Below are 12,243 nucleotides of genomic sequence, written 5' to 3' on the forward strand. Positions count from 1 at the left end.
AATAATTTTTGCAATACTAAGGGTATTCTTCGAACTAACCTTTAACTGTGACAGTGAAAGAACATTCATCAGTATTTTGAGACAAATCTTCACAAGAACAAGTCACTGTTGTTGCTCCCACTGGAAATTCACTTTGGCTTGTTGCATTACAAGCAGCTTGAATGCCTGTGTCAATGTTGTCAAAACATGATGGCACAAAATCAACTCTAGCAGTGGTTCCTTCCTGCCGATTTGCATCAGTGTTTATATCATTTGGACAGCTAGCCGTAGGGTGAGTCACATCTGCAAATATAAAAGAAAATAAGACAAATAAACTAAAAAATGTATTAAGATGTAATTCCTGTGTAGATTTAACTATTGGGAGGTGATAAAAAAATGACACTGCTCATTGTCCAACGCTGAATATTAAACAAATTGATGGTCAGAAAAGCTATAGTATGTCGTCCAAAAACATGTTGACAATAGGCGCAGTTGCAAGTGTCAGCCAAATTTCACAAAATATGCCGGAAATGATGTTCTAAGCTGGAAGAATGTTCAAAATTGGTTTACACCGGTGTTTAAAACTTTTCAATCAAGGAAGTAAAACACCATTGGTGTAGGTAACAACTGCTGTTAGTTCAGAAGATCAAACGTTACAATAGCCTTGGTCACTTGAAAATTGATAAAGGCCAGCAGAGATCAAGTTTTGTGTTTGAAAGGGGGTATAAGAAGAGATTTTTGGTCAAAGAAGTAGAACATCACATGTGTAAGTAAGATCTGTGCAGATCAGCCACGGAGTTAAGCTTCTTGCGAAACTAGCCTTATCTTGTGCTTAATTGATACAAGCATTTGTCCGTGATAGGTTTCCGTAACTTCTCATCAATTGAAGTAGGCTTTCAATGTTCTTTATTTATAATGGAAATAGACTTACGAGAAAAGATTCAATTATAAAGGAAGCATTCAGATGACCTTGTTTTTAAACCTTTTAGCAATATGTAAGAAATTCACTCAAACTAACCTTTAACTGTGACGGTGAAAGAACATTCATCAGTATTTTGAGAAAAATCTCTACATGAACAAATCACTGTTGTTACTCCCACTGGAAATTCACTTTGGTTTGTTGCATTACAAGCAGCTTCAATGCCTGTGTCAATGTTGTCAGAACATGATGGCACAAAATCAACTCTAGCAATGGTTCCTTCTTGCCGATTTGCATCAGTGTTTATATCATTTGGACAGCTAGCCGTGGGGTTAGTCACATCTGCAAATATAAAAGAAAATAAGATAAATTAACTACAAAGTGTATTCAGATGTAATTCTTTTGAAGAATTAACCATCGGGAGGTGATAAGAAATGACACTGCTCATTGTCCAACGCTTAATATTCAACAAATTGATGGTCAGAAAAGCTATAGTATGTCGCCCAAAACATGTTGACAAAGGCGCAGTTGGAAGTGTCAGCCATATATCACATCTTATGCCAGTAATGATGTTGTAAGCTAGAAGAATGTTCAAAATTGGTTTACACCGTTGTTTAAAACTTTTTAATCAAGGAAGTAACTATTGGTGTAGGTAACAACTGCTGTTAGTTCAGAAGATCAAACGTTACAATAGCTTTGGTCACTTGAAATTTGATAAAGGCAAGCAGAGATCAATTTTTGTGTTTGAAAAGGGGAATAAGAAGAATTTTTGGTCAAAGAAGTAGAATATCACATGTTTTTAGTAAGATCTGTGTAGATCAGCCACGTAGTTAAGCTTGTTGCAAAACTAGCCTTATCTTGTGGTTAATTGATACAATCATTTGTCCGTGATAGGTTTCCGTAACTTCTTATCAATTGAAGTAGGCTTTCAATGTTCTTTATTTATAATGGTAAAAAACTTTCCAGAAAAGATTCAATTATAAAGGAAGCATTAAGATAACCCCTTTTTTAAAACCTTTTAGCAATATGTAAGAAATTCACTCAAACTAACCTTTGACTGTAACGGTGAAAGAACATTCATCAGTATTTTGAGAAAAATCTCTACATGAACAATTCACTGTTGTTACTCCCACAGAAAATTCAGTTTGGTTTGTTGCATTACAAGCAGCTTCAATGCCTGTGTCAATGTTGTCAGAACATGCTGGCACAAAATCAACTCTAGCAATGGTTCCTTCTTGCATATTTGCATCAGTGTCTATATCATCTGGACAGCTAGCCGTAGGGTGAGTCACGTCTGCAAATATAAAACAAAATAACCCAAATTAACTAGAAAATCTATTTAGATGTAATTCTTTTGTAGATTTTACTATTGGGAGGTGATAAGAAATGACACTGCTCATTGTCCAACGCTGAATATTCAACAAATTTAAGGTCAGAAAAGCTATAGTATGTGTCGTCCAAAACATGTTGACAATAGGCGCAGTTGCAGGTGTCAGCCATATATCACAAAATATGCCAGTAATGATGTTCTAAGCTGGAAGAATGTTCAAAATTGGTTTACACCGGTGTTTACATCTTTTCAATCAAGGAAGTAAAACACCATTGGTGTAGGTAACAACTGCTGTTAGTTCAGAAGAACAAACGTTACGATAGGTTTGGTCACTTGAAATTTGATAAAAGCCAGCAGAGATCAATTTTCGTGTTTGAAATGGGGAATAAGAAGAGATTTTTGGTCAAAGAAGTAGAATATCACATGTGTAAGTAAGATCTGTGCAGATCAGCCACGGAGATAAGCTTCTTGCAAAAGTAGCCTTATCTTGTGCTTAATTGATACAAGCATTTGTCCGTGATAGGTTTCGGTAACTTCTTATCAATTGAAGTAGGCTTTCAATGTTCTTTATTTATAATGGTAAAAAACCTTCCAGAAAAGATTCAATTATAAAGGAAGCATTCAGATGACCTTGTTTTTAAACCTTTTAGCAATATGTAAGAAATTCACTCAAACTAACCTTTGACTGTAACGGTGAAAGAACATTCATCAGTATTTTGAGAAAAATCTCTACATGAACAATTCACTGTTGTTACTCCCACTGAAAATTCAGTTTGGTTTGTTGCATTACAAGCAGCTTCAATGCCTGTGTCAATGTTATCAGAACATAATGTAAAAAAATCAACTCTAGCAGTGGTTCCTCTGTGCAGATTTGCAGCACTGTTTATATCATTTGGACAGCTAGCCGTAGGGTGAGTCACATCTGCAAATATAAAACAAAATAACCCAAATTAACTAAAAAATCTATTTAGATGTATTTCTTTTGAAGAATTAACCATCGATAGGTGATAAGAAATGACACTGCTCATTGTGCAACGCTTAATATTCAACAAATTGATGGTCAGAAAAGCTATAGTATGTCGTTCAAAACATGTTGACAATAGGCGCAGTTGCAAGTGTCAGCCACATATCACAAAATATGCCAGTAATGATAATCTAAGCTGGAAGAATGTTCAAAATTGGTTTACACCGGTGTTTACAACTTTTCAATCAAGGAAGTAAAACACCATTGGTGTAGGTAACAACTGCTGTTAGTTCAGAAGATCAAACGTTACAATGGCTTTGTTCACTTGAAATTTGATAAAAGCCAGCAGAGATCAAATTTTTGTGTTTGTAAGGGCATAAGAAGAGATTTTTTTTTGTCAACGAAGTAGAACATTACATGTGTAGTAAGATCTGTGCAGATCAGCCACGGAGTTAAGCTTGTTGCCAAACTAGCCTTATCTTGTGCTTAATTGATACAAGCATTTGTCCGAGATAGGTTTCGGTAACTTCCCATCAATTGAACTAGGCTTTCAACGTTCTTTTTTATTATGGAAAATAAACTTTCGAGAAAAGATTCAATTATAAAGGAAGCATTCAGATAACTTTGTACTAAAACTACTTAGCAATATGTAAGAAATTCACTCAAACTAACCTTTAACTGTGATGGTGAAAGAACATTCATCAGTATTTTGAGAAAAATCTCTACATGAACAATTCACTGTTGTTACTCCCACCGAAAATTCAGTTTGGTTTGTTGCATTACAAGCAGCTTCAATGCCAGTGTCACTGTTGTCAGAACATGATGCCACAAAATCAACTCTTGCAGTGGTTCCTTCTTGCAGATTAGCATCAGTGTTTATATCATTTGGACAGCTAGCCGTAAGATGAGACACATCTTTAAATTATAAAAGCAGACTAAAAAGGTTAACTAGCAAATGTACTCAGATGTGATAGTACAGTAGATTTAACTATTGGAAGGAGTTCAGAAATAATATTGCTCATTGTCTAACTCTAAATTGTCAGCAAAATGAGGATCAGAAAAGCTATAGTATGTCATTCAAAAGATGTTACCAATAAATGCAGTTGCAAGTGTCAGCCACACATTAATAAATCTACTAGTAATGATGTTTTTACCAAGCCAAAAGAATGTCCAAAACTGGTTAACACTTGTCTTCACATTTTGTTATTCAAGGAAGTAAACCATCATGGGTATAGGTATAGGTAACAGCTTTGTTGTTCATCAATAAAGTTATTATCAGTATAGCTTTGGTCAGACTGAAATGTCATAAAGGCCCATTCCAATACTTAGTATCACTTTTGTGATTGAAAGGGAGTATAAGAACACATTTTTGGTCAAGGAAGTAGAACATCTCATCTGTAAGTAAGATCTGTACAGATCAGCCATGGAGTCTAGCTTCTTGTTAAACTAGCCAAACATTTTCTGTTGATTGATACAAGCATTTGTTTGTGATAGTTTTCAGTAAATTCCCATCATGTAAACTAGGCTTTTATTGTTCTTTATTTATAATGGAAAATAAACTTTCGAGAAAAGAATCAATTAAAGAGGAAGCATTCAGATAACCTTGTTTTTAAACCTTTTAGCAATATGTAAGAAATTCACTCAAACTAACCTTTGACTGTGACGGAAAAAGAACATTCATCAGTATTTTGAGAAAAATCTCTACATGAACAATTCACTGTTGTTACTCCCACTGAAAAGTCAGTTTGGTTTGTTGCATTACAAGCAGCTTCAATGCCTGTGTCAATGTTGTCAGAACATGCTGGCACAAAATCAACTCTAGCAATGGTTTCTCCTTGCAGATTAGCAACAGTGGTTATATTATCTGGACATCTAGCCGTAGGGTCAGTCACATCTGCAAATATAAAAGAAAATAAGTCAAATTAACTAGAAAATGTGTTTAGATTCAATTCTTTTGTAGATTTAACCATTGGGAGGTGATAAGAAATGTCACTGCTCATTGTTCAACGCCTAATATTTAACAAATTGATGGTCAGAAAAACTATAGTTTGTCGTCCAAAAGATGTTGCCAATAAATGCAGTTGCAAGTGTCAGCCACATAATGTTAAATCTACAAGTAATGATGTTTTTCCAAGCCAGAAGAATGTCTAAAACAGGTTAGCACTTGATCTAACAATTTTTCATTCAAGGAAGTAAAACATCATGGGTATAGGTATAGGTAACAGCTTTGTTGTTCATCAATAAAGTTAATTATCAATATAGCTTTAGTCAGTCTGAAATGTCATAAAAGCCCATTCCAATACTTAGTATCAATTTTGTGTTTGAAAGGGAGTATAAGAACACATTTTTGGTCAAGGAAGTAGAACATCACAGCTGTAGGTAAGATCTGTGCAGATCAGCCATGGAGTCTAGCTTCTTGTTAAACTGGCCAAACATTTTCTGTTGATTGATACAAGCATTTGTTTGTGATAGTTTTTAGTAAACTCCCATCATGTAAACTAGGCTTTTATTGTTCTTTATTTATAATGGAAAATAAACTTTCGAGAAAAGATTCAATTATAAAGGAAGCATTCAGATAACCTTGTTTTAAAACCTCTTAGCAATATGTAAGAAATGCACTCAAACTAACCTTTAACTGTGACGGTGAAAGAACATTCATCAGTATTTTGAGATAAATCTCTACATGAACAATTCACTGTTGTTTCTCCCACTGAAAAGTCAGTTTGGTTTGTTGCATTACAATCAGCTTGAATGCCTGTGTCAATGTTGTCAGAACATGCTGGCACAAAATCAACTCTAGCAGTGGTTTCTCCTTTCAGATTAGCAACAGTGGTTATATCATCTGGACAGCTAGCCGTAGGGTCAGTCACATCTGCAAATGTAAAAGAAAATAAGACAAATTCACTAAGAAAGGTACTTAGATGTAATTCTTTTGTAGATTTAGCAATTTGGATTTGATAAGAAATGACACTGCTCATTGTCCAACGCTGAATATTCAACAAATTGATGGTCAGAAAAGCTATAGTATGTCGTCCAAAAACATGTTGACAATAAATGCAGTTGCAAGTGTCAGCCACATAATGTTAAATCTACAAGTAATGATGTTTTTTAAGCCAGAAGAATGTCTAAACAGGTTTACACTTGACTTTATAATTTTTCATTCAAGGAAGTAAAACATCATGGGTATAGGTATAGGTAACAGCTTTGTTGTTCATCAATAAAGTTAATTATCAATATAGCTTTGGTCAGTCTGAAATGTCATAAAGGCCCATTCCAAAACTTAGTATCAATTTTGTGATTGAAAGGGATTATGAGAAAACATTTTTTGTCCAGGAAGTAGAACATCACATCTGTAAGTAAGATCTGTGCAGATCAGCCATGGAGTCTAGCTTCTTGTTAAACTAGCAAAACATTTTCTGTTGATTGATACAAGCATTTGTTTGTGATAGTTTTTAGTAAACTCCCATCATGTAAACTAGGCTTTTATTGTTCTTTATTTATAATGGAAAATAAACTTTCGAGAAAAGATTCAATTATAAAGGAAGCATTCAGATAACCTTGTTTTAAAACCTCTTAGCAATATGTAAGAAATGCACTCAAACTAACCTTTAACTGTGACGGTGAAAGAACATTCATCAGTATTTTGAGATAAATCTCTACATGAACAATTCACTGTTGTTTCTCCCACTGAAAAGTCAGTTTGGTTTGTTGCATTACAATCAGCTTGAATGCCTGTGTCAATGTTGTCAGAACATGCTGGCACAAAATCAACTCTAGCAGTGGTTTCTCCTTTCAGATTAGCAACAGTGGTTATATCATCTGGACAGCTAGCCGTAGGGTCAGTCACATCTGCAAATGTAAAAGAAAATAAGACAAATTCACTAAGAAAGGTATTTAGATGTAATTCTTTTGTAGATTTAGCAATTTGGATTTGATAAGAAATGACACTGCTCATTGTCCAACGCTGAATATTCAACAAATTGATGGTCAGAAAAGCTATAGTATGTCGTCCAAAAACATGTTGACAATAAATGCAGTTGCAAGTGTCAGCCACATAATGTTAAATCTACAAGTAATGATGTTTTTTAAGCCAGAAGAATGTCTAAAACAGGTTAACACTTGACTTTATAATTTTTCATTCAAGGAAGTAAAACATCATGGGTATAGGTATAGGTAACAGCTTTGTTGTTCATCAATAAAGTTAATTATCAATATAGCTTTGGTCAGTCTGAAATGTCATAAAGGCCCATTCCAAAACTTAGTATCAATTTTGTGATTGAAAGGGATTATGAGAAAACATTTTTTGTCCAGGAAGTAGAACATCACATCTGTAAGTAAGATCTGTGCAGATCAGCCATGGAGTCTAGCTTCTTGTTAAACTAGCAAAACATTTTCTGTTGATTGATACAAGCATTTGTTTGTGATAGTTTTTAGTAAACTCCCATCATGTAAACTAGGCTTTTATTGTTCTTTATTTATAATGGAAAATAAACTTTCGAGAAAAGATTCAATTATAAAGGAAGCATTCAGATAACCTTGTTTTAAAACCTCTTAGCAATATGTAAGAAATGCACTCAAACTAACCTTTAACTGTGACGGTGAAAGAACATTCATCAGTATTTTGAGATAAATCTCTACATGAACAATTCACTGTTGTTTCTCCCACTGAAAAGTCAGTTTGGTTTGTTGCATTACAATCAGCTTGAATGCCTGTGTCAATGTTGTCAGAACATGCTGGCACAAAATCAACTCTAGCAGTGGTTTCTCCTTTCAGATTAGCAACAGTGGTTATATCATCTGGACAGCTAGCCGTAGGGTCAGTCACATCTGCAAATGTAAAAGAAAATAAGACAAATTCACTAAGAAAGGTATTTAGATGTAATTCTTTTGTAGATTTAGCAATTTGGATTTGATAAGAAATGACACTGCTCATTGTCCAACGCTGAATATTCAACAAATTGATGGTCAGAAAAGCTATAGTATGTCGTCCAAAAACATGTTGACAATAAATGCAGTTGCAAGTGTCAGCCACATAATGTTAAATCTACAAGTAATGATGTTTTTTAAGCCAGAAGAATGTCTAAAACAGGTTAACACTTGACTTTATAATTTTTCATTCAAGGAAGTAAAACATCATGGGTATAGGTATAGGTAACAGCTTTGTTGTTCATCAATAAAGTTAATTATCAATATAGCTTTGGTCAGTCTGAAATGTCATAAAGGCCCATTCCAAAACTTAGTATCAATTTTGTGATTGAAAGGGATTATGAGAAAACATTTTTTGTCCAGGAAGTAGAACATCACATCTGTAAGTAAGATCTGTGCAGATCAGCCATGGAGTCTAGCTTCTTGTTAAACTAGCAAAACATTTTCTGTTGATTGATACAAACATTTGTTTGTGATAGTTTTTAGTAAACTCCCATCATGTAAACTAGGCTTTTATTGTTCTTTATTTATAATGGAAAATAAACTTTCGAGAAAAGATTCAATTATAAAGGAAGCATTCAGATAACCTTGTTTTAAAACCTCTTAGCAATATGTAAGAAATGCACTAAAACTAACCTTTAACTGTGACGGTGAAAGAACATTCATCAGTATTTTGAGATAAATCTCTACATGAACAATTCACTGTTGTTTCTCCCACTGAAAAGTCAGTTTGGTTTGTTGCATTACAATCAGCTTGAATGCCTGTGTCAATGTTGTCAGAACATGCTGGCACAAAATCAACTCTAGCAGTGGTTTCTCCTTTCAGATTAGCAACAGTGGTTATATCATCTGGACAGCTAGCCGTAGGGTCAGTCACATCTGCAAATGTAAAAGAAAATAAGACAAATTCACTAAGAAAGGTATTTAGATGTAATTCTTTTGTAGATTTAGCAATTTGGATTTGATAAGAAATGACACTGCTCATTGTCCAACGCTGAATATTCAACAAATTGATGGTCAGAAAAGCTATAGTATGTCGTCCAAAAACATGTTGACAATAAATGCAGTTGCAAGTGTCAGCCACATAATGTTAAATCTACAAGTAATGATGTTTTTTAAGCCAGAAGAATGTCTAAAACAGGTTAACACTTGACTTTATAATTTTTCATTCAAGGAAGTAAAACATCATGGGTATAGGTATAGGTAACAGCTTTGTTGTTCATCAATAAAGTTAATTATCAATATAGCTTTGGTCAGTCTGAAATGTCATAAAGGCCCATTCCAAAACTTAGTATCAATTTTGTGATTGAAAGGGATTATGAGAAAACATTTTTTGTCCAGGAAGTAGAACATCACATCTGTAAGTAAGATCTGTGCAGATCAGCCATGGAGTCTAGCTTCTTGTTAAACTAGCAAAACATTTTCTGTTGATTGATACAAGCATTTGTTTGTGATAGTTTTTAGTAAACTCCCATCATGTAAACTAGGCTTTTATTGTTCTTTATTTATAATGGAAAATAAACTTTCGAGAAAAGATTCAATTATAAAGGAAGCATTCAGATAACCCTGTTTTAAAACCTCTTAGCAATATGTAAGAAATGCACTCAAACTAACCTTTAACTGTGACGGTGAAAGAACATTCATCAGTATTTTGAGATAAATCTCTACATGAACAATTCACTGTTGTTTCTCCCACTGAAAAGTCAGTTTGGTTTGTTGCATTACAATCAGCTTGAATGCCTGTGTCAATGTTGTCAGAACATGCTGGCACAAAATCAACTCTAGCAGTGGTTTCTCCTTTCAGATTAGCAACAGTGGTTATATCATCTGGACAGCTAGCCGTAGGGTCAGTCACATCTGCAAATGTAAAAGAAAATAAGACAAATTCACTAAGAAAGGTATTTAGATGTAATTCTTTTGTAGATTTAGCAATTTGGATTTGATAAGAAATGACACTGCTCATTGTCCAACGCTGAATATTCAACAAATTGATGGTCAGAAAAGCTATAGTATGTCGTCCAAAAACATGTTGACAATAAATGCAGTTGCAAGTGTCAGCCACATAATGTTAAATCTACAAGTAATGATGTTTTTTAAGCCAGAAGAATGTCTAAAACAGGTTAACACTTGACTTTATAATTTTTCATTCAAGGAAGTAAACCATCATGGGTATAGGTATAGGTAACAGCTTTGTTGTTCATCAATAAAGTTAATTATCAATATAGCTTTGGTCAGTCTGAAATGTCATAAAGGCCCATTCCAAAACTTAGTATCAATTTTGTGATTGAAAGGGATTATGAGAAAACATTTTTTGTCCAGGAAGTAGAACATCACATCTGTAAGTAAGATCTGTGCAGATCAGCCATGGAGTCTAGCTTCTTGTTAAACTAGCAAAACATTTTCTGTTGATTGATACAAGCATTTGTTTGTGATAGTTTTTAGTAAACTCCCATCATGTAAACTAGGCTTTTATTGTTCTTTATTTATAATGGAAAATAAACTTTCGAGAAAAGATTCAATTATAAAGGAAGCATTCAGATAACCTTGTTTTAAAACCTCTTAGCAATATGTAAGAAATGCACTCAAACTAACCTTTAACTGTGACGGTGAAAGAACATTCATCAGTATTTTGAGATAAATCTCTACATGAACAATTCACTGTTGTTTCTCCCACTGAAAAGTCAGTTTGGTTTGTTGCATTACAATCAGCTTGAATGCCTGTGTCAATGTTGTCAGAACATGCTGGCACAAAATCAACTCTAGCAGTGGTTTCTCCTTTCAGATTAGCAACAGTGGTTATATCATCTGGACAGCTAGCCGTAGGGTCAGTCACATCTGCAAATGTAAAAGAAAATAAGACAAATTCACTAAGAAAGGTATTTAGATGTAATTCTTTTGTAGATTTAGCAATTTGGATTTGATAAGAAATGACACTGCTCATTGTCCAACGCTGAATATTCAACAAATTGATGGTCAGAAAAGCTATAGTATGTCGTCCAAAAACATGTTGACAATAAATGCAGTTGCAAGTGTCAGCCACATAATGTTAAATCTACAAGTAATGATGTTTTTTAAGCCAGAAGAATGTCTAAAACAGGTTAACACTTGACTTTATAATTTTTCATTCAAGGAAGTAAAACATCATGGGTATAGGTATAGGTAACAGCTTTGTTGTTCATCAATAAAGTTAATTATCAATATAGCTTTGGTCAGTCTGAAATGTCATAAAGGCCCATTCCAAAACTTAGTATCAATTTTGTGATTGAAAGGGATTATGAGAAAACATTTTTTGTCCAGGAAGTAGAACATCACATCTGTAAGTAAGATCTGTGCAGATCAGCCATGGAGTCTAGCTTCTTGTTAAACTAGCAAAACATTTTCTGTTGATTGATACAAACATTTGTTTGTGATAGTTTTTAGTAAACTCCCATCATGTAAACTAGGCTTTTATTGTTCTTTATTTATAATGGAAAATAAACTTTCGAGAAAAGATTCAATTATAAAGGAAGCATTCAGATAACCTTGTTTTAAAACCTCTTAGCAATATGTAAGAAATGCACTAAAACTAACCTTTAACTGTGACGGTGAAAGAACATTCATCAGTATTTTGAGATAAATCTCTACATGAACAATTCACTGTTGTTTCTCCCACTGAAAAGTCAGTTTGGTTTGTTGCATTACAATCAGCTTGAATGCCTGTGTCAATGTTGTCAGAACATGCTGGCACAAAATCAACTCTAGCAGTGGTTTCTCCTTTCAGATTAGCAACAGTGGTTATATCATCTGGACAGCTAGCCGTAGGGTCAGTCACATCTGCAAATGTAAAAGAAAATAAGACAAATTCACTAAGAAAGGTATTTAGATGTAATTCTTTTGTAGATTTAGCAATTTGGATTTGATAAGAAATGACACTGCTCATTGTCCAACGCTGAATATTCAACAAATTGATGGTCAGAAAAGCTATAGTATGTCGTCCAAAAACATGTTGACAATAAATGCAGTTGCAAGTGTCAGCCACATAATGTTAAATCTACAAGTAATGATGTTTTTTAAGCCAGAAGAATGTCTAAAACAGGTTAACACTTGACTTTATAATTTTTCATTCAAGGAAGTAAAACATCATGG

At 33.9% G+C, this 12,243-nt stretch overlaps 2 protein-coding genes across 5 annotated transcripts in view; one reads left to right on the plus strand and one right to left on the minus strand.

Moving 5' to 3' along the window:
* The window catches only part of LOC139966835 (aspartyl aminopeptidase-like), a 106,759-nt gene that overhangs the window by 68,610 nt on the left and 25,906 nt on the right, over positions 1-12,243 (plus strand). The window lies entirely within an intron of this gene.
* Positions 1-12,243, minus strand: part of LOC139966825 (uncharacterized) — a 34,689-nt gene that overhangs the window by 21,659 nt on the left and 787 nt on the right. Inside the window, exons 2-14 of one of the 4 annotated variants that reach the window (XM_071970204.1) lie at positions 11,689-11,931; positions 10,711-10,953; positions 9,733-9,975; positions 8,755-8,997; positions 7,777-8,019; positions 6,799-7,041; positions 5,822-6,064; positions 4,844-5,086; positions 3,865-4,107; positions 2,908-3,150; positions 1,950-2,192; positions 998-1,240; positions 40-282 (exon numbers count right to left, since the gene is read on the minus strand). In XM_071970204.1, coding sequence (XP_071826305.1) covers positions 40-282; positions 998-1,240; positions 1,950-2,192; positions 2,908-3,150; positions 3,865-4,107; positions 4,844-5,086; positions 5,822-6,064; positions 6,799-7,041; positions 7,777-8,019; positions 8,755-8,997; positions 9,733-9,975; positions 10,711-10,953; positions 11,689-11,931 — 3,159 coding nt within the window. The remainder of the gene's footprint in view (positions 1-39; positions 283-997; positions 1,241-1,949; positions 2,193-2,907; positions 3,151-3,864; positions 4,108-4,843; positions 5,087-5,821; positions 6,065-6,798; positions 7,042-7,776; positions 8,020-8,754; positions 8,998-9,732; positions 9,976-10,710; positions 10,954-11,688; positions 11,932-12,243) is intronic. The other 3 variants (XM_071970205.1, XM_071970206.1, XM_071970207.1) reach the window with 3 other exon arrangements.

The sequence above is a fragment of the Apostichopus japonicus genome, chromosome 4, assembly GCF_037975245.1.
Source record: "Apostichopus japonicus isolate 1M-3 chromosome 4, ASM3797524v1, whole genome shotgun sequence".
NCBI classification, from domain to species: Eukaryota; Metazoa; Echinodermata; class Holothuroidea; order Aspidochirotida; family Stichopodidae; genus Apostichopus; species Apostichopus japonicus.